The 23,040-nt window shown below is 44.8% G+C and overlaps 1 protein-coding gene across 3 annotated transcripts in view; it reads right to left on the bottom strand.

The window, feature by feature from the left end:
* dscama (Down syndrome cell adhesion molecule a) overlaps positions 1-23,040 on the bottom strand; it is a 97,937-nt gene that overhangs the window by 38,723 nt on the left and 36,174 nt on the right. For all 3 annotated transcript variants that reach the window (XM_066650737.1, XM_066650738.1, XM_066650739.1), the window contains exon 4: positions 6-152. In XM_066650737.1, the coding sequence (XP_066506834.1) occupies positions 6-152 (147 nt within the window). The remainder of the gene's footprint in view (positions 1-5; positions 153-23,040) is intronic.

Below are 23,040 nucleotides of genomic sequence, written 5' to 3'. Positions count from 1 at the left end.
CTCACCTGGTACAAAGAGACGGGCGCTGTTGCTCTGCCTCGTTTCCGAGGTGTAGCGATGCCTTGTCATGCAGCGGTAGTTGAACAACTCGTCCTCCTTCTGCACGTCCAGGATGTACAAGGCTCCCGTGGACGTTATGAGAAATCGAGGTCCTAAAACAAACGGCAGAAGAAAAGTAGCGGCTTTAACAAATCTACTGCAGCAATCAACGCAAGTACCGTGCGACTCCCCGGGCTGCGAGTCAGTGAGCGTGAGCTACTGCAGTATTTCATTGTGCTGCTGTCTCCCTCTAAATAAATCTGACGTGCTTGTGTGTCTGGGAGATTATAACCCTAGTTAACAGAAGCTCATTTTCTCTCCAGCCTCCCCAGGGACCAACTCTGCCAGAGCAAAGACTTGGTGATCATACGCTGCTTTGATATGGCCCGTGGCTCCTACTGTATGTGTGTAATATCATGCTAATTCCTGGGACAACCCAGAACGGAGAGGTCGTCAACGTTTATGAAGAATAATGCAACCTACAGCTCTCACACACTCCCGCCTGGCCTCCAGAGGCCATGACGGTGTCAGGAATGATTGAATATGCAATTTGGATCAGATCGTCTCTGATATGCAGTGGTTAATACTCCAGGGCTGTGTTTGGGCCCTTCCTGCAATATGGCAATATCACAGCGTCTAGCACAAAGGTCAGTGTTAGTATTCCATGAGTTGAACATCTGGGATACTGCTAGTTATTTCCCATTATCTCCTGTTATATTATTCAGAATGGTACATTTCTCTCATTAATGACTACCTCAAGCTATAGCATAATTTTTAAAAAATCATACCTTTAGGTAGATGATCATCTTACTCCAGCCAGAAGCTAATCTACTGTTCCAAAGTGAGAGACCATCCTTTCATTGGTTTAATTTTCAATTAGGATAAATGTTATCAAGATATTTTGCAATGGAAGCTGTACTAAAAGTGTTGATTTTAGCCTGTTTTATGTTTACTTTATTAAGCATTGTTATATATGAATTTACAGGTAGCAATCTATATCTGTTTTTGCTTAAGTCTGGCACAGCTCCCGGGACCTGGAGGTTGTTGGTTAGAGTCCCGCTCCGGGTGACTGTCTGTGAGGAGTGTGGTGTGTTCTCCCTGTGTCTGCGTGGGTTTCCTCCGGGTGACTGTCTGTGAGGAGTGTGGTGTGTTCTCCCTGTGTCTGTGTGGGTTTCCTCCGGGTGACTGTCTGTGAGGAGTGTGGTGTGTTCTCCCTGTGTCTGTGTGGGTTTCCTCTGGGTGATTGTCTGTGAGGAGTGTGGTGTGTTCTCCCTGTCTCTGTGTGGGTTTCCTCCGGGTGACTGTCTGTGAGGAGTGTGGTGTGTTCTCCCTGTGTCTGCGTGGGTTTCCTCCGGGTGACTGTCTGTGAGGAGTGTGGTGTGTTCTCCCTGTGTCCGTGTGGGTTTCCTCCGGGTGACTGTCTGTGAGGGGTGTGGTGTGTTCTCTCTGTGTCCGCGTGGGTTTCCTCCGGGTGACTGTCTGTGAGGAGTGTGGTTTGTTCTCCCTGTGTCTGCGTGGGTTACCTCCGGGTGACTGTCTGTGAGGAGTGTGGTGTGTTCTCCCTGTGTCTGTGTGGGTTTCCTCCGGGTGACTGTCTGTGAGGAGTGTGGTGTGTTCTCTCTGTGTCTGCGTGGGTTTCCTCCGGGTGACTGTCTGTGAGGAGTGTGGTGTGTTCTCTCTGTGTCTGCGTGGGTTACCTCCGGGTGACTGTCTGTGAGGAGTGTGGTGTGTTCTCTCTGTGTCTGCGTGGGTTTCCTCCGGGTGACTGTCTGTGAGGAGTGTGGTGTGTTCTCCCTGTGTCTGTGTGGGTTTCCTCCGGGTGACTGTCTGTGAGGAGTGTGGTGTGTTCTCCCTGTGTCTGTGTGGGTTTCCTCCGGGTGACTGTCTGTGAGGAGTGTGATGTGTTCTCCCTGCGTCTGCGAGGGTTTCCTCCAGGTGACTGTCTGTGAGGAGCTTGGTGTGTTCTCTCCGTGTCTGCGTGGGTTTCCTACGGGTGCTCCGGTTTCCTTCCACTACACCTTCACTGTAGGTGGATTGGCAACTCAAAAGTGTCCATAGGTGTGTGTGTATTGCTCTGTGAAGGATTGGCGCCCCCTCCAGGGTGTGTTCCTGCCTTGCGCCCTATGATTCCAGGTAGGCTCCTGACCCACCGCGACCCTGAACTGGATAAGCGGCTACAGACAATGAATGAATGTTCTTGCTTAAAACCAAATGTCCAGCTTTTGTTCTCTAATGCAAACGTCATTCTTATGTTGTCTTCTAACAATGAAGGAAAGGACATCTGGATGTTTCTGTCCGTAGAATGAAATCTTTCAGTGCTGTTTATCTGATGTGTTTTAGTGCAACACTGGGTCTTCCGCGGTTTAGCCCCACTTTCTCTCACCAAGATGGTGGAATCTGCAGTGTGTTTGTGTGTATGTGTGTATTCAAAGACCATAAGTAAACAATTTAGCAGTGAATGAAAAAAAAGCCAGTGCTACATGATCCCAAAAGTCGATGCGAGGCAGAAACGAAGACGCTGCTATTGTGAGCTCTGACCCAGTTAAAAACAAGAGAGCATGGATTAGATATCCTAAAGGCATTTTCGGATTGTGGTCTAAATGCAGCGCATGACAAGCAACCATCCACACAAGTGGAGGAGCCTGTGTGTGTGCGCGCATGTGTGTGTGTGTGTGTGTGTGTGTGTGTGTGTGTGTGTGTGTGCTATAGGTCTGGAATTATTTCTTTTTAGATTAAAATTTAAAATTTAATTTAAAGTTTCAAAGATATCATTTTTATTTTGCCTTGTTGCCATAGCACTCTATAAGACACAACACTGAGTTGCCTGTAAATGAAGCAGACCATTCATACTGTCATTGTCCAATGAAGAACATGTATCTCCAAAATAGTAACTTGGTAAACAAATGATGTGGTAAACAAACATTGACAAAACGGAGATAAATATTTTTCATGGGACAGCGACTATATGTGGTTTGGAAAAAACTGCAATTGAAATCAGAATCGTATCAAAGTATTGGACAGAAATACCACAATTAATCCAAACTAAACATGCCCTGGGCTGCTTTTATGAAAGCATTTGAGATAGAGTCAGCGAGATAAAGCAGGGAATAATTCTGACTGCTCCATTCAGTTTAGAATAGTATAGAACAGCAGAGCATAGTAGAACAGTAATATACTTAACTGACATCTTGACTTAATAAATATATTTGGAAATATAAATTAAGATACGTCTTGGAAGAGAAAATATAAATAAAATCGTATCCTCTTTTCTATGGGAAACATCACTCATTTATTACATGTACATATATGGTTAGGTCACAGCAGATTTTCCAGAGATAAGAGAGAAAGATGAACTGCAAATGAGAATATAAATGTTCCCGTAGCTCCTTGTATCTCTCTCTCATATTTCTCTCCTCGAGACTGAACCCCGTTTGGCACCCTGCTGGGCACCTTAAGTTCAAGAGATATTCAAAGCGCGTATTTGTTCGTGGCGCCTCTGAATGTGAAGCAGTTTCATTAAAGCAGACAGCTTGTCATCTGTGACAAAAGGGGGAAAAACCCAGGGCACAAGCCCATCAGATGCATGGAGCAGGAATCTGCAGGCACAGGTCCTTGGGAGATGTGTTTAAAGCTGTAGTTTTTATCCTAAATGTTAAAAATCAAGTTTACCAACAGTGCTTTAAGCTTCAAAACGGCTACTGTTTTTATTAATAATGAGAATCTGCACTTTGCTAACACGTGCTAGCTTTTTTCATTTATCTAAATTAACCATGGCGCAAAAAAGAAGCTAGAATCTAAAGAAGCTGATCAACATTTGGGCTAAAAGGGGAAAACTAACAATTGGATAATTATTTCCTCATTAAACCACTAGGGATTATTTTAGCTTTCAAATGTCTACCACTGTCGATATTGGTAATGCAATAAAGCTTTGTGTTTTTGTACACAGCAAATTCACTAATAGTGTTAACACTGTGATTGTAAAAATATAACACTCATCAACTGTTAATTTAACACTAATAAGTGCTGATTTAACACTTTTGAATTTGAATGAATTTGCTGTGTAAACAGTGTGTCATAGTGCTTCAGAAAAGAGAGAAACAAACAGTTAGCATGTTAGCATGATGCTACACTCTATAAGATTCTCAATGAGAAACTGCCTTTTTTTCAAATCAGGGTTATTCTAGATATCCACTGAATCTAAAAATATAGGCTTCAATAGTTGCTACTAGTGCTATGAACAAATTGATGCAATTTATTTCTGTTTTATAGATAACAGACAAAACGTAGAAGTAATGCAGCTAGCCTAGATGCTAACTGATGTGACATTAGCTTAATTGTAAATTTGTCAGGGGTATTAAACCTGTAACCCCAGTGCATAACTAAAAAAGCAAACTTCAGGCACCCAATATATTTTTGCTATGAAATCTCACGTATGATAATTGCCAAATTACTTTGTCATGGACTAGTTACCTTTCAGCTAATAGCAAAACAAAGGGCACCTTGGTCTGAAGGCAGCTTAGATGGTGGCATCTGAGGTAATTTTGTGGTGTATTTTAGCTTTTACAGCATCTTGAGACTGTGTCATATGTGGGAGTGTGAAATGAAAGACGTGCTGTGGGGTGGGACCGCGTTTATGTTGGAGGTGATTGAGAAGCACTGTGACCCAGTTTCAGCTAATCTGAAATCAGCTGCCTTTGAAGTCTCCTGACTGTGTCGAAACGACAGGTTATTGCTCGATTGTTTGCCATTCCTCCTGAAAAACCCACAGAAAGCCAGCCCTCCTCTCATCCGCTGTCCTCTCCATTCGTCTCCTCTCGTAAATTATTCAGCTCCCCCTAAGCCTCCTGGGAGTTTCCTGGGCCTCTGTTCTGACAGAATGCAAACACAGTCATCCCCATCTCAAAGTTTTGCCAATGTAATGAGTAGTCTGGGGATTATATTCAGTATTATCGAATATCGCAACGTACGGTGATAAACTGTATGTGATCATGCTGAATAAGATAACATTGTTTATGATACTATAGGGTGACCATAATTTAGTTTTCAAAAGAGAGGACACATGGGGCAGGTGGGCAGCACGGGCCCGGGCCCAAAAAAGGACAAATGTCTCTATACCAACCACGCAACTATGCGGCTGAACTTTAACACATAAAATACTCTTTAAAAAGAAAAATAACAAATGCCTTTTGGGACAGATTCCTTTCCATTTAACATTTGGCCCTAAACAGAAATAACAAAATTATATTTTTGTCATTTCTTGAGAGTTTATTATCATTGAAATTTACTTTCTGTTGATTGCGAACTACAAAACTGAAGCCCTTTATTAAAGTGACTTGTCTACACCAGAGAACTCATGATCATGACAGAAACCGACGAGTTTACCTTTTAACTGGGCTTTTTAAATTTTACTAAAAGCAAGCACCACATTTTATGACCCAGAAGTTAATAATTATAATTCATATCTTATAAGGTCTGGCTGATAAAACGTGCTGTGTGTGATATATTTCAGTCTCGTACATGTTCTGACGTGGATAATAATCCGTGGATTTGGTCTGTTTTCGTGTTTAATCAGAAACGTTGCGCAGATGTAACGCAGAAAGTCAGTAATGATCTTTAGATCATTTAAAAGTAATGACTTTTAGATTTGTATAATATAGAGCAGAAAGAGAAAGGCTCTTGTGACATGTTTTAGGACCTGAAATGAGGACATCTCCGGCAAAAAGAGGACGTCTGGTCGCCCTATGACACTAGCTTATTATTTTCCAATCACTTTGTAGACATTTTTATAACGAAAGCTACATGACTCGAATGTGAATGGTCAAGCTACGCATACCATTGAATATGCCTCTCCTTAACATTACACGGTCTCATATTTGATGACTATGAGCTGCCTGAAATCCACACTAGGTGGCAGTGTAAATCCTGCATTAATTTAGTAGATAATAACATTTTACAATAAGGGCACATTCATTATCTAAGACAGTATTAAGCATTCATTCATTCATTCATTCATTATCTGTAACCCTTATCCAGTTCAGGGTCGCGGTGGGTCCAGAGCCTACCTGGAATCATTGGGCGCAAGGTGGGAATACACCCTGGAGGGGGCGCCAGTCCTTCACAGGGCAACACACACTCACACATTCACTCACACACTCACACCTACGGACACTTTTGAGTCACCAATCCACCTACCAACGTGTGTTTTTGGACTGTGGGAGGAAACCTGAGCAACCGGAGGAAACCCACGTAGACACAGGGAGACACACAGACAGTCACCTGGAGCGGGAATCGAACCCACAACCTCCAGGTCCCTGGAGCTGTGTGACTGCGACACCGTGCTGCCCACAGTATTAAGCATTACTAAACCATTAAGTAAAGTCACTTTAATCATTAAGTAATGATAGAAACAAGAATGAAAATTAATGCTAGAATGCTAGCTAATGCTAGTTCTTCTTTTTTCATTACATAATGATATTTATTTACTTATGTACCTTTATTGTATAGTGTTACAAATAAGACAACAGCAGCTGGCTAAAGGCTGGAAATTAAGAACAACACAGGAGAAGAATCACATTCAATGTAAAATAATAAAAAAGGATCATAGACATAATTTTCGAGGAGCATTAAGTAAAAATGTATAATAACATTTTAAACTCCAATACCTTGGAAATAGCTACAAATTTATTTTAAAAAAAAAACATAAAAATATATGTTTTGCCACATGGCGTTCCATGATGTCATACTGACTGTAAATAAATGGCATTTACCCAACTGGGGTCATCATGTCTCAAGCCTTTTAAGAATTTAAAGCAACATATTTCCTAATTTGACCAAGTCTCATTTGAAAATTCTGCTCAGCGTACCTTTAACGCCACAACAAGAAACAGCATTAGGCTCAGTCCACATCACAGCAGCCTCTCAGCTTTAACTGTGTCCCTTCGGGGAGGGTGCTGTTTAAAACAGTTAATTGGTTTGATGGTGTGTGTGTGCCCTGTGCATGCTTTCTGTGTGGGTGTTTTGCATGCACATGCTTGTGCATGTCCGCCTCTGCATTTGTACGTGTGTCTGAGAGAGAGAGAGAGCGAGAGAGCGAGACACAACTGTGTGTGTGTGTGTGTGCATACACCAGGGGAACACTGGAGTGTGGTCAATAATAACGATCCAGTGCGCTCCACTACTCCGGCCCCAGACCTGACAGGCTGCCTACAGTATGCAAACTGACAGAAATGCAGAGAAAGTCTTCAATAATAAATAGAAGCAGTGTGTGTGTGTGTGTGTGTGTGTGTTCACTTCAGAATGCAGCACTGCGTCTTGCTGATCTTAAACAGACACCTATATGTTTTCTGTTAATTATGAGGTCATTACATAGACGTCCAGTTTATGGAACCTGTACCAATCTTAATATTATGACTCATATGTTTTTAAAAGTATAAATGAAAGACATTTACATTTATAACACAGAGGAATGTCTTCGCAAATGCAGAAACCGCACAATCTAACTTTTGTAGGAGGGTAGGTACCCAGCCTCCTTCGTCCCTTTAACCCCTTGGTTTCAGGGCAGTGCTGTGAAAGTGAATTTCATTTCCCACCTGTAGGGGGAGCCAGGGAGCATAAACATCAAAGCTTTTCTACAGTTCCTTTAATTGCCTATAAACAATATTATGTTCTAAATGTATTATGTATATACTGGAAAATTTAGCCCTAAAGCTGATTGTAATAGCAGTAACCATAGTAGTTTCATAAATATTCACACACACACACACACACACACACAGTGGGCGTGGCTTGTGACCCTCACTGCCCTGTGAGTGCTGGCCTGTTTGCTTATTAACATGGCCTCAGCTTGGACATGTTTGTGGTTTATTAGTTGATTTGTGTGCTGGATCCAGGCCAAGGAAAATACTGCTGGTTATAATGACTCAATTACAAATGACTATACATACGACTGCAGTTGTTGAGCACAGTACCTTGGATGCTGTAGATAAAAACCATTTCTTTCATCAGTTTTATTATGCAGGCGTAAACTAAGCTAAACAAATAAGGATTGTTGTTCCTGTCCAGTGGGTAAAGAAATGGTCATCACTTTCCCAGCCTGTGGCTAACTGCTGCTTGAGATTATCGCTGATGGAGATATTAAAGCACAGCTTAGGGACTCAGCCAGCCTCCACTGTGAGAAAAATGCTTGCAAATGAGCGTGTTAAGCGAACACAGTACAATTCTCATATGCTAATTCACTCCACAGCCTGGTCGCAGACCCATTATTAGCTCAAACACCCAGAACGCTCGCTTAGACAAGTCCCAAATGGAGCTCGAGTATGTCTGACCTCCTAACCTCTCTCTGTGGGTGAAGAGCCAGACTTCATTTTCATAAAATTTGAAACCTCATTTCTTTTTGCCTCATACTGAAGACTGGGAAGAAGGAACAGCATGTCAAACGCAAACACTGCAAGCTTTATTCTCTACGTCAAGACAAACAGAATAGAATTATGGCTTTGATTACACTCATATATTGGGATTTTTATGTTCTCCTTAAAGGCAGCACGGTGGAGCAGCAGGTAGGTGTCGCAGTCACAAAGCTCTAGGGTCCTGGAGGTTGTGGGTTTCGAGTCACACTCCGGGTGACTGTCTGTGAGGAGTGTGGTGTGTACTCCCTGTGTCTGCGTGGGTTTCCTCCGGGTGACTGTCTGTGAGGAGTGTGGTGTGTTCTCCCTGTGTCTGCGTGGGTTTCCTCTGGGTGACTGTCTGTGAGGAGTGTGGTGTGTTCTCCTCGTGTCTGCGTGGGTTTCCTCCGGGTGACTGTCTGTGAGGAGTGTGGTGTGTTCTCCCTGTGTCTGCGTGGGTTTCCTCCGGGTGACTGTCTGTGAGGAGTGTGGTGTGTTCTCTCTGTGTCTGCGTGGGTTTCCTCCGGGTGACTGTCTGTGAGGAGTGTGGTGTGTTCTCCCTGTGTCTGCGTGGGTTTCCTCCGGGTGACTGTCTGTGAGGAGTGTGGTGTGTTCTCCCTGTGCCTGCGTGGATTTCCTCCGGGTGACTGTCTGTGAGGAGTGTGGTGTGTTCTCCCTGTGTCTGCGTGGGTTTCCTCTGGGTGACTGTCTGTGAGGAGTGTGGTGTGTTCTCCTCGTGTCTGCGTGGGTTTCCTCCGGGTGACTGTCTGTGAGGAGTGTGGTGTGTTCTCCCTGTGTCTGCGTGGGTTTCCTCCGGGTGACTGTCTGTGAGGAGTGTGGTGTGTTCTCTATGTGTCTGCGTGGGTTTCCTCCGGGTGACTGTCTGTGAGGAGTGTGGTGTGTTCTCCCCATGTTTACACGTTGGTAGGTGGATTGGCGACTCAAAAGTGTCCGTAGGTATGAGTGTGTGAGTGTTGCCCTGTGAAGGACTGGCGCCCCCTCCAGGGTGTATTCCCACCTTGCACCCAATGATTCCAGGTAGGCTCTGGACTCACCGCGACACTGAACTGGATAAGGGTTACAGATAATGAATGCATGAATGTCCCCCTTATCTAGACTACAGATGGATTAAGGTGCCTAAAGATTTCATTTATTTGTGTCACAACTACCATTTGTCTTTTACCAAATCTTCAGCTACAAAACCACTCAAATCCCCGATTTCCCTGTTATCATGAAGGTTTCTGTGAAACATACGTATATATGGTTTAGAAATGCAGCTATCACAGTGAGAACTGAAGGAGTATTTTACTTCAACATGGCAGCTGCTTTGAAATTGTAAAGGGGAAATCTTGACGTCTGGGTCTAAACATTAAAACCCTTAAAAGGCTCTTAGTAGCCTGAGTTCTCCTACATCATGTGCATTATTCCTTTGTCTAAGACCTCAAATGCTGTTACTAGGGTCACTCATTCTGTTATATCACTGACTATCTCACACTGCAGGGCCTCTAACATGTCAAGAAAACTAATCAAAAGGGGCAAATCTGGGTTAAAACCGGCCTTGAGGTGAGTGGAGGTGGCAGATTTGAGATTGGAACCGACACTGTAAAATGTGTAAAATTAGCCACACGCAAATTAGATTTTTTTAAGAGCTGCAGGAGAGTAGTATGTTTATTAACACCGAACAAAAAGATTGAATTACTCTGCAGCATGAGTGTGTGCAGTAAGTGATTGTTAATGAGCTGAGCTCTTGCTGATTCTCCTGCAGAGTTTTATTGCAGCTCTAATTCGATCCACCAGATTCCTCCATTCAAGAAGCTCCTGAAGGCTTCATCAGCTCACTCAGGTCTAAAACAGGCCCAATATGTTTGAATACATGTTTGTATTCATGAACAGGTACTCCAGCACCCCAGCGCTCATCTCAAAACCAAACATTACTCTTAAACACAAACCAATAACGACAACGTTCATAATGAAGTTTAAAATATATCCAGTAGGTTGCAACCAGAGGCGATTGCTCTAAGACTGCGAGGGAAGCTCAGCTTCCCCTAAAATGTCAAAAAATAAGTGATCAAATATATACTGTTGTGTGTACGTGTCATTGAATAAATATGCACTACAACGCGCTCAACTTTTGTTCGGAATTAGCTTCTTATCACTGGTAAAGACGTGGCTTTCCTCTCAATCATTCCCGCAGCTTCACAGTGCTTTAAACAGTGTGTACGCTGAGCGTCCACAGAGTTCAATAGTGAAGCAGCAAAGTGCAGCGAAACGAGACGAGTCATTGGATAAATGCCGGGCTTTGTCCCGCCCATCGGACGCTCAGCATCTCTGGGGGTCTATGGGGCAGTGGGCTGGCCTCGGTTGGCCCGGACGCTCAGCTTCTGCATGATGATTGGATGATCTGTCTGAGGCTGAATCCCTTTTTGATTGACAGAGAAATGAGCGAATCAGCGATCCTTTGGTGTAAAGATCCGTGGGAGCATTACATTTTCATTCTGTTCTGAGTTGAACCAGAGACTTTCTTAAACCTCTTAGCGGCATTTTCTTTGTTAAAAACGACTAGTGACAAATCAAGCTTCTATTTCTGGTGGGTTTTTTTGTAGCTGTTTGTGTTTGGAGACTGACTTCTATCACTCTTTCTGACTTCTATCGCAGTTTCTGTCCAGCGGGTGCTGCTGAGCCCCTCCACCGTCACAAAGCACTCACAGGCGGACACACTTCACATGGGCCAAGGCCGTTTAAGCCTAGCTCTGCTGGCCATTGAGAGGACACTAGTCAAGTCCCTGGAAAAGATGCCTTGTTGGTACGACAGGGTACAGATCATTTTCTTGAAAAGGAACGGAGGGTAGAATTTATGTTTAAATAAACCGACACGTTTTATGATGTAGGCCGAAACTGAGCTTCCCCTCCTTGAAAGACCAGCATCCGCCACTGGTTGCAACAATAAGTCCCATAAACTGCTGACGGACCTTGTGGTTGTAGCCCTCTTGTTCAAATACAGCTTTCAGAGATTGCAGCAATGCTGTTTGTTTTAGCTAGTTCCTTTTATAAAAAGCTTGTTATTTCATAGCATTTTTTCGTGAGGGCGCTATGTAGACTGAGCTGACTCCAGCCTTCCCAAAGACTCGGGTGGAGCCGGTTGCATTGCTAACTTCATTAAATCGAACATGTCTAGGAACAGTCATTTATAGCTAAGTTAATACACAGCACATAGTCTAAAAACTGATCTCCAGAATCTAATCATTCAGGTTTGACAATGTATATTAACTTGAATAATTCATTGCATATAGTGAATAATATCGAAGCCTGGTTTCTAAGGGTTAAGGTTCCATTCCACATTGAAAGCCCTAGGTTGGTATATTTATATGGAGCTTTTCAAGGCTAAGGACCGCCGTGGGTGTGACCTTGGCCACTCGCAGTCCAGTCCACCTGCCGGTGACAGCAGTGGTGACCCCAGGCCACCTGCAGCTCTGCTGTGTGAATATGTAATGACCACTGTACCTAGAGCTCTTCCCCTCGCCTGCTGTCCAGTTCGTATCCTGCATCTGTTTAGCGCCCCCTGCATCAGACGCATTTTCACTGCACTTTAAAAGTAATGTTTCACACAATGTTTCAAAGTCTTATTGCCTAAGGTTGTGAAATGCCTCATAATATATGTCTATAGGGATAATACAACTTCAAGTAATAGCGTAGCTAAGCTATAAACAGCATGTACTCTACACAAAACATCCCGTCTGTTAGCTAACACAGCAGAACCGCCAGTTAGTATTCTCCTTCACGTGTGTTGAAGGGGCATCATGTGATTGGGGCATCATGTGATTGGAGGAGACCTGGCCAGTGGGTGGAACTAGCAGCAACAGGCCCAGGTTCCCCATATTGACGCATCCTTATTATGAATAAGAGTTATTAATATATAGAATTTACAGACAATATTACAGAGAATTTCAGTAATGTTACCTTGTCTTTGCTATTAGCATCGCTCAACCGGTGGATAGGATTGGTTTTGGCTTTTGGAGAGTGCTCCATCAATGCAGCAGCATACACACATCAGTGTGTAACCTTAGCTCCTCCATCTCAGGCTCATTAGAGCTAGTCTCGACCGCCCACTCTCTCTCTCTCTCTCTCCACAAAATCACATTTTCTCTTCACAGACTGGAACACGGGCTGGAATTAGCTCTCTCTCTCTCTCTCTCTCTCTCTCTCTCTCTGTCTCCCACTCTCACACACATTCTCTTGCTCACTCATCCACATGTTCTCCCTCTCCCATTCTCTGTGCTTAGAGCTCCACTCATCTCTAATCATGGAGCACCACCCTCAGCACCAAACTCACTTAGCTTAAGCAGCCGAAGCGTTTGGCACCTCTCTGTGCTATTACCACAAGATTACATATAGATTCCTCTGTCATGAATTAGCTTTTTTTCCCCCATTTCCTCTGCTTCATTTGAGTATAAACACTCGAATCTCAAGGAAACAGGACTCCTAACAACCCTGCAAGAGTGGGTGTGGCTAAACTGCCCCGTTTTTGACTGGAAATGTAGTATTCCACAACCATTGAGTGAAAGAAATGAATCAAATTAAAGTGAAATCATAATCGAATCGAATCGGAACAGAAAACGATGCCGCGGAGAGGGTTATGCCAGTGAAGTAAACATGTCTCTGCACAGTAAAGTACAGTGGGCATGTTTAAGGCAGGAAACTGCTGGGAGTGTGGAGGATAAGTGGCTTAAATGAGGTCTTTTCTGCGTAATTACTACGACTGGGTTTGATCAGTGTGGGATCAGTGTCTCCATCTGAAAGAGATGGGACGAAATTAACACTGATGTAATAAGTACCATTTGTCACCATTAGAGAGTGAGATGTTGACAGCTGCCGTGGTTGTCAGGGCAACGGTGGTTTGTCCTGCTACTGTAATGCACTCTCTCAAACACACAAACACACTTACTCACAGAGGCCCTATAAATATGAATTAGTGAGGCGTCTATGATCTGAAACCACCTGCGTAAAGTACAGTAAGAACCGTTTTCATGGCGATTATTCAGATTACAGTTTGTTTAGCAAAAGTAATCTATTCTCAGCTTGAACAAAAACACGCTCACGCACTGGCCACTGGATTGAAACCCATCCCTTCTACTTGCTGGGGAATTTCTTACAACCCTCCCCCTCAGATTCAGTTAACACAGTGCATCTAATAATAAAGGAAGCCTGATAGCTCAATTACAACTAATTAATGATTATTTATTTTTGGTTTTTTGCATCGTTCACTGACAAGGCTTTTACTGTAAATATGCTCAAGTATTAAAGATGGGATGATTTCTTCTAGGGCGGCACGGTGGTGTAGCAGGTAGGTGTCGCAGTCACACAGCTCAGTCACCAGGGGCCTGGAGGTTGTGGGTTCAATTCCCGCTCCAGGTGACTGTCTGTGAGGAGTGTGGTGTGTTCTCCCTGTGTCTGCGTGGGTTTCCTCCGGGTGACTGTCTGTGAGGAGTGTGGTGTGTTCTCCCTGTGTCTGCGTGGGTATCCTCCGGGTGACTGTCTGTGAGGAGTGTGGTGTGTTCTCCCTGTGTCTGCGTGGGTTTCCTCCGGGTGACTGTCTGTGAGGAGTGTGGTGTGTTCTCTCTGTGTCTGCGTGGGTTTCCTCCGGGTGACTGTCTGTGAGGAGTGTGGTGTGTTCTCCCTGTGTCTGCGTGGGTTTCCTCCGGGTGACTGTCTGTGAGGAGTGTGGTGTGTTCTCCCTGTGTCTGCGTGGGTTTCCTCTGGGTGACTGTCTGTGAGGAGTGTGGTGTGTTCTCCCTGAGTCTGCGTGGGTTTCCTCCGGGTGCTCCGGTTTCCTCCCACAGTCCAAAAAACACACACTAGTAGGTGGATTGGCGACTCAAAAGTGTCCGTAGGTGTGTGTGTGAGTCAATGTGTGTGTGTCTGTGTTGCTCTGTGAAGGACTGGTGGGCCCAGAGGGGGCGCCAGTCCTTCACAAGGCGACCCTGAACTGGATAAGCGGTTACAGATAATGAATGTTTTCTTCTAATGTTGCCGGGAGCTTATTTGGTGTTGAAACAGACTGGTTTACATTGTGTTTACATTTGACTTCTTTACGTTCAGTGTCATCTTCACTGAAGTTAAAACGTGGCCAAACGTTTTTCTTTGGTATGAGCTGCTCGAGTGGCTTGGTCGGCCTGTGCTTAGGTTCTCCTCGATGCTGCCTCCATGTGTCAGATTGGATGGGGCAGAACCATGTGACTACATGCACGGTAAAAGAATAAAAACAAATCTATATAATCGTTATAGGTAAGAAATTCGGAAAATCAATTCTGATTAATTTTCGATATAATCGCCCAGCCATCGTACGACCTTCCATAAAGCTCCAGTTCCACATGCTGATCTGTTTGACTATGACCAACACAGGCAGATGTGAATCCGTTTAAAGCAGCATGAGCTTCTTTTATACAGTGACAGACAAAATTATAGCTTGTATAAAGCTCCAGTTCGAAAGGCTGAAAGGTTTTTCTATGATCAGCGTGGACATGCAGGCTCACTAGAGGCAGATTCAAATCAGGTGAATGTATCACCGTTGGGTAAAGACAGGGAACTCTCCAAAAACAGTACCCCTCTCCAATAGGTGTCTGCTACCCCGGCTGACATGGCACTTGATTAGCGGCATTTCTCGGGGATTTGTGAAGCCAGCCGTCAGCCGGCATAACTCAAGCAGTGAGTGTGACAGGGGAGCAAGTGGAGGATTAGATAATCAAACAAACGTGCCACTTCAAATCATTTTAGCTCTCTACAGAGAGCCGGAGGATTTAAAGAAGAAGCCCTCCGCTTTAATTGTCTGATTTGCCTTCATTATGGTCGAGGGGCTCCATAATTCAACATTATTAAATATTCAGTGGGAGAGAGAGAGTGAGTGAGTGAGAGAGAAAGAGAAAGAGAGAGAGAGAGAGGGAGAGAGAAAAATCGAGAAACCTCTTGGGTCGTTTAAACAAACCGAAGGCAGAGAAGCTGCCGTAACGTGAGCTCATCTGCTGAATTAGATCTACTTAATCTTTTATGAAACTACTGCACAGAACCAGGCCTGTGCTTACTACAGTGTGCCAGGGACATACAGCACAACAAGACTGAACAACAAAAACAATGTTTCTCGTCCTCGTTGTGCAAGGTGATACGGTGAAAACAGTTTCCACATCTATTTTCCTATATCAGTCAAACACACCACACTCCTCACAGACAGTCACCCAGAGGAAACCCACGCAGACACAGGGAGAACACACCTTACTCCTCACAGACAGTCACCTAGAGGAAACCCACACAGAAACAGGGAGAACACACCACACTCCTCACAGACAGTCACCAGGAGGAAACCCACGCAGACACAGGGAGAACACACCACACTCCTCACAGACAGTCACCTAGAGGAAACCCACACAGAAACAGGGAGAACACACCACACTCCTCACAGACAGTCACCCGGAGGAAACCCACGCTGACACAGGGAGAACACACCACACTCCTCACAGACAGTCACCCAGAGGAAACTCACACAGAAACAGAGAGAACACACCACACTCCTCACAGACAGTCACCCGGAGGAAACCCACGCAGACACAGGGAGAACACACCACACTCCTCACAGACAGTCACCCGGAGGAAACCCACACAGACACAGGGAGAACACACCACACTCCTCACAGACAGTCACCCGGAGGAAACCCACGCAGACACAAGGAGAACACACCACACTCCTCACAGTCACCCGGAGGAACCCCACGCAGACACAGGGAGAACACACCACACTCCTCACAGACAGTCACCCGGAGGAAACCCACGCAGACACAAGGAGAACACACCACACTCCTCACAGTCACCCGGAGGAACCCCACGCAGACACAGGGAGAACACACCACACTCCTCACAGACAGTCATCCAGAGCAGTAATCAAACCCACAACCTCCAGGTCATTGGAGCCATGTGACTGCGACACTACCTGCTGGTTAAATCTAGTAGCTGATAATATGTTTTTTTTATATAATTTTTGTCTGTTGCTGAAAAATGTCTCAGAGTAGCAGTGTCACAACATCAGTGGGTCCTAAGGACATGGCTGGAAATGCAAAACCTTTGTCTTGCAGGAAGTTAAAGAAACGCTGTAATATTTTTAACCTAAAATTACAGCTACACATCATTATGATCCTCCACTGAGCTGTAATGGGGAGGATAGCGCTCCTGAAATTGCTAATCTGGGCTCAACACTGCAGACACTGCACTATGTAACTTTTGGGGAGGATAGGAAAATGCCACTCAATCTCAGGACAGTTCCCAGGAGCAAAAAAAACAAAACAAATGTTAACTAGTGTTGCTTTAAAGGAACACAAGGTAAGATTTGTTGGCTCCTGATTGGCGCCTTATAATTTGGATCCTGGGCTCCTCCTACAGAGGCAGAGTTCACTTTTACAGCACTGTCCTGATGGAGCACCCTCCTCCAAGGGTTACATAGTGCAGTTTCTGCAGTGCTGAGCGCAGACTAGCAACGACAGAGGTTCTGTCTTCCTATTACAGCTCAGTGGAATGTCACGATGATTTTGAAGCTCTAAATTTAAAGCAAAAATCTTACATAGTGTTCCCAACATATTAAAGAAGCATGCGTCTTCACCCCCGTATGCCTCCTTTGTCTCCTGTACGTTTCTTTACAAAACCAGTTTAAAGATTTTGGTATATTTGCAGAAAGCAGCTATAGGATCTTCTTAAACTGGCTCTGATTTGTGGAGTTGTTGGTGAATGGCTAGACTTCTTCTCTCTGTTTGTTTACCATGTGAAAGGCACATATTGTTAAAAGCACAGTGGCTCATCTGTGGCTCCACTTCTACAACAGATTTTTGTAAAATTCAGGGTCTGCAAAAGGGCTAATATGCTTGTGTGTGTGTCTTATCTGGGTATCAAGGTCCAGTGCACTGCCAGCATGGACGGGATCTGTGAAATGGCTATTTAACGACCAGGTTCATTTGCGAATAATCCTCCTCTCAACATGGGCCCTTAGAGAGCTGGAGTGTGATGACGCCCCGTCAATTATGCTAACGTTTTAATTGCACCACTGGTGCCATCAATTCCCCCAGTGCCTGGTGGCAGGATTCCCATCTCCATCAGAGTGAACGGGAGCAGACGGCACTGTTTGTCTTGGGAGTGCGGGACAGCACTTCTCCGTGTCAACAAGCTGCTCGCTTTTCCACTGAAGGAGCCCTATTAACATACTGTACATTTCCACCAAAAACAACGCGCTCCAGCTGTCACTGGAGCTAGGGCTGGGATTTTGACAGATACTGTGGGCTGTGACATCACGACTCAGGCACTTTGTTTCAGGTCATTTCCAGTCAAAAATGTTCATTAACAAAATTATTGATGAAACAGAAAAGATGTATTTTTAATAACACAAGTTAGCTTCAGCCAGTTATCTTCTTTAATTAGTGTCTTTAGGGTAACATCCAGCTGCAAACTCATCAGATTCTCTCTCTCTTTTTCTGTTTTACCTTTCTTTCACTTATTCACCAACGTTCTCGTCTCATTCTCTCTTCCCTTTCTTTCTGTCTGTCTCTAATTTGTTATTCTCTCTCTCCCTCTTTCTTTCTCTCTCTCTCTCCCTCTCTTTCTCTCTCTCCCTCTCCCTCTTTCAGTTTTACCTTTCTTTCACTTATTCACCAACGTTCTCGGCTCATTCTCTCTTCCCTTTCTTTCTGTCTGTCTCTAATTTGTTCTTCTATCTCTCTCTCTCTTCTCTCTCTCCCTCTTTCTTTCTCTCTCTCCCTCTCTTTCTTTCTCTCCTTCTCTCCCTCTCTTTCTCTCTCTCTCTCCCTCTCCCTCTTTCAGTTTTACCATTCTTTCACTTATTCACCAACGTTCTCGGCTCATTCTCTCTTCCCTTTCTTTCTGTCTGTCTCTAATTTGTTCTTCTATCTCTCTCTCTCTTCTCTCTCTCCCTCTTTCTTTCTCTCTCTCCCTCTCTTTCTTTCTCTCCTTCTCTCCCTCTCTTTCTCTCTCTCTCTCTCCCTCTCCCCTTTTCTGTTTTACCATTCTTTCACTTATTCACCAACGTTCTCGGCTCATTCTCTCTTCCCTTTCTTTCTGTCTGTCTCTAATTTGTTCTTCTATCTCTCTCTCTCTTCTCTCTCTCCCTCTTTCTTTCTCTCTCTCCCTCTCTTTCTTTCTCTCCTTCTCTCCCTCTCTTTCTCTCTCTCTCTCCCTCTCCCTCTTTCAGTTTTACCATTCTTTCACTTATTCACCAACGTTCTCGGCTCATTCTCTCTTCCCTTTCTTTCTGTCTGTCTCTAATTTGTTCTTCTATCTCTCTCTCTCTTCTCTCTCTCCCTCTTTCTTTCTCTCTCTCCCTCTCTTTCTTTCTCTCCTTCTCTCCCTCTCTTTCTCTCTCTCTCTCTCCCTCTCCCCTTTTCTGTTTTACCATTCTTTCACTTATTCACCAGCGTTCTCGGCTCATTCTCTCTTCCCTTTCTTTCTCTCTGTCTCTAATTTGTTCTATTCTCTCTCTCTCTCTCTCTCTCTCTCTCTCTCTCTCTCTCTCTCTCTCCCCTAATCAGTGAATAATCCACTATCTCTCTAAAGTTCAGTGTTAGAAGTTGGTTAAATACCTATGGGCTTTTCAGATAAGATGGAGCCGATTGTGATGATTGAGAAAGTCTGGATCACAAACACCACCTCGACGTACATGGTCTTGAACTCTTACTATAAGAAGTGACATCATTCCAGAGAGCTCAGAGGTCAAAGCTGGGTGGTGTATACCCCACTTCCCAACACTTGGTGATGGTGCCTCCATGTATTTGTCATTGTGTCCTATGGGGATTATACAAGCTTTCTGTGTGCCACTAAACCTCTAAGGTATGTCTACAAATATTGTAGATATGTAGTGTATATATCCCTCCCTCCCTCCCTCTCTCTCTCTCTCTCTCTCTCTCCCTCCTTCCTCTACATGGTTCAGGGTTATGTAGTAATGGTCTTGCTGGCAGCTGCTCTATCTGAAGGATGTGAATTGAATGTTACCGTGGTGACAGACAATTACTCCACACTCTTTTGTGCTGTGGACGGTTTCTGCTTCCTCTATTCAGGTCTTCCACTGAAAAAAAAAAGAAATGACATTTTTTCCCTCTCCCTCCCCATTTGCCTACAGGTGAGAATGCATAAACCTTCACCTTGGCGCATTGTGCTGCCGTCTGAGCACACCTCGTCCAGCTCTGCTGCTTCTGATAACAACTGGAGGATGGTTACTTCAGGCCACAACCTACAGCTACAGAGGACAATGGCCTCTGAATGTGTTTACATAAAAATGCTGAGGGATTTCATTAACAATCACTAGTGCTCGGCTGCCATCACATCCTCATAGAAATGTCAGAGAAACAGTTTTAACCCAACAGCTTTCACTGTAAAAAAGAGGGGGTCAATCTACCCTAGAGTGTATGAGTAAGACCATGCACTCTATTAATATTCATAATAATCACCTGATCACGTAGCTACAAATATAATCAATAGTGAAACCCCTATATGTAATAATGGCTGGGGTGGGGTGTTCAGAGTAATAATTCCTCTTGTTCCAGTTGCGAGTGCTTTGTGAGCGGTAATTAGCCCTTAGCTATAGAATAATTGCCTGTCAGCGCATGCAGTAAAATGCAGGTTAAACGCCCAGGTGCCAAAAAGCCTGTGTTTCTTTTGTGCGTGCCGCCTGCTGCACTGACGGGGAGACGGGGCGAACGAGCTTCACTCTGCAGCAGATAGACAAGAGAGAGAGAGAGAGAGAGATAGAAGGTAGACAGTAGACTAGAATGGAACATGGCTGTCCTGTGAAGCTTGCAAATTTGCAAAAGTGGGGTTGTCATTTCAGAAACACCCACCTCATCCCTCTCTCCTCTTCTTCTCCTTTCCCCTCCCCCTTTCTCCTCCTCCTCCTCCTCTTTTTCCCTTTCTCCACATGCTACAGTCTCTCTCTCTCTCTCTCTCTCTCTCTCTCTCTACCTTGACAGCTGTTATTTTTTCCATCAATGTACTGAATAAAAAAGGATGAGTGAAAAAGCAAAATAGGGGGAGAAAAAAAAGGTGAAACAGCTATTTCCCATTTCTGGGACATGTCTTTTTCTTTTTTCCTCTCGTAGGTCTGCATTCTCACCTATCTCTCTGTGTGTGTGTGTGTGTGTGTGTGTCCCTCTACCTCTCTCGCTCCGTCTCTCCAGAAGACATAATCTTCTCTTTAGGTGTGATGTGACAAGAGGAGGAAGGTGAGTTGGTTACTGTGGCAACTGGGCGAGTGACTGGGGGGACGGAGGAGTGGGCGGGTGGGTGATGTTGTAGGGTGGTGGTGGGGGGGTGTTCGAGGGAACAGATTAGAGGGATGTGTCTGTCAGTGGGCTGCTGCCTCTGGAGCAAGACTCTCTCTCTCTCTCTCTCTCTCTCTCTCTCTTGCGTGCTGTCTGCAGCTTGGGTGAACCAGAGCTCAGACAAAAGAGGCCCTTCTGAGCGCGCTTGGGAGAAAGGACGACAGGTTTCCCAGCAGAGGCTTCGGAGAAATACGAGGAAAAATCCAGCTCCCTGTAAATCCTACACTACACTGTACATGCTCCGTGGATACGTGTGTCAAAGAATAAAAGTAAAAGGGGAGTATGTGTGTGTGTGTGTGTGTGTGTGTGTGTGTATCATTTTTCCCCTTTAAAATTTATAGTCCTAATTTGACCCTTCAAAACACCCATGGTTCCAGGGTGAAACCCACCTGCCCATGTTCTATCAGGAACTCAGGACACTGTTGGTACTATTACAGATGACTGTGTCATATCTACGACAGTCAAACTCTGTCCCACCTGCACCTTTAACACTTTGGACATCTTCTAAAAGCAAGTGCTAACGATTCTGTTCCGACAAATCAGTTTGTTCTTCGTGTTTTGTTTTTAGTTCGTTCCTCAGGCCCAGCATGAGGCGTATGATCTGCTATTACAGGCCGATGCGGGAGTTACCTGACTAACCTTTAGGGTCGGCAGAAGCTCAGGGAGAAGCAGATGGACAACAAAAACTTCCCGGCAGGGTGTCAGCGGGAGAGGCTACGGCCCCCTGTGGAGAGGATGACCTTCTGCAGCGGAGACATGGTGACCTGGCAGAGCCAAGCATGTGGTGTCCTCCAGGCAAGGACAAGGACACGGGGCAGAGGAACTCAGGCTAACATTTAAAACACATTCAGACATTTTAGTCCAATTAGAGTAGAAATGATCACAAGGTCGGACAACTGGAAGTTACAGTTAATATCTCTGGAAGACTGAATAGGTCACTTCTGTCACCTTCAGGGAACAGCCTGAATTTAATCTTGAGTAACAATACTGTCTGTTAAACTCAGTTTTACATCGTTTGCAAATGGTCAGGAGGTCATGGGGTAGGGCCTGAGTGATGCCACAGCCATCCGTAATGCTATTCCAAGAAAGCAGAACTAGCCCTTCCCCCAGCGCAACGCTAGTCACCATGCGTATCAAACAACTCCAAACGTTTCTTGATCTGGGGGGTGGGGTTATGCAAATGAGACTTGTAGGCAAACTGTTTTGATTTAATGCTAAATTCGCCATCAATTACAAGCTGTTAAGGTGGCACCAAAGTGACGAACGTTTGCCTACTCAGCCAAACAAAGTCTGGGCTATGCCAAGTCTATCCTCTCCCCACTCCCTCCCCTTCCCATCACACAATCAAAAAAAGGCTTCCGTGTGACGCAAGGGCAACTAACAGACCTTTGATAGTGACAACATCCCACGTCTAGTGACAACACAAGCCTCGAAAAAAAAGAGGCGGAGGGGGAACACTCCGGCAGTCCCTAGATGCTCTGACTTTCATGTCTTTCCTTCGTGCCAGGCGTATGGTGCCTCCTCAACAGCACGATGACAAGTGACAGGTTAGCAGAACGGGGTGGGGTTTAGAGGGAGGGGGTTTGAGAGGGTGGGGGAAGCCCACTTCCTTTACTAAACGCCTCCATCTGTTCATATCCTGAGGCACCATGCCGCCTCCTTTAAAGGCATGAATCTGCACCGTTGTTGTCCTTTTTAACAGGGCGGATAGTATTTAAATATCGTTAGTGTTCAGAAGGGAAATCTTGAATGAAGGGGTCAGCCATCGCCTGGAACCTGAACTTTTCTCAAATTAGAACAGTTTTCAGAATACACCAACCTTTTCGCTTGACTAGTCTGGTCTTATTCATTAATTACTGCCTAGCTGCAGGCGCAATGTTCTCTCAATGGGGCCTGATAGTTTTTAATACAATAAAAATGTAGAGGTGTTCAGTACATTCACCGGTCATGTAATTACTGGACACTACTCGTCTAGAATTATGGTTAAGTATTAGTTAAATATATTATCACCGTCGCAAAATAAAAGCTGTGATTCGCATTCCAAAAATTGTAATTATTAAATATTTTATGGGGCGGCACGATGGCGCAGCAGGAAGTGTCGCAGTCACACAGCTCCAGGGTCCTGGAGGTTGTGGGTTCGATTCCCGCTCCGGGTGACTGTCTGTGAGGAGTGTGGTGTGTTCTCCCTGTGTCTGCGTGGGTTTCTCCGGGTGACTGTCTGTGAGGAGTGTGGTGTGTTCTCCCTGTGTCTGCGTGGGTTTCCT

This window comes from Hoplias malabaricus, chromosome 18 (assembly GCF_029633855.1).
Source record: "Hoplias malabaricus isolate fHopMal1 chromosome 18, fHopMal1.hap1, whole genome shotgun sequence".
Classification (NCBI taxonomy): Eukaryota; Metazoa; Chordata; class Actinopteri; order Characiformes; family Erythrinidae; genus Hoplias; species Hoplias malabaricus.
This window is presented reverse-complemented; position numbering and strand designations above follow the sequence as displayed.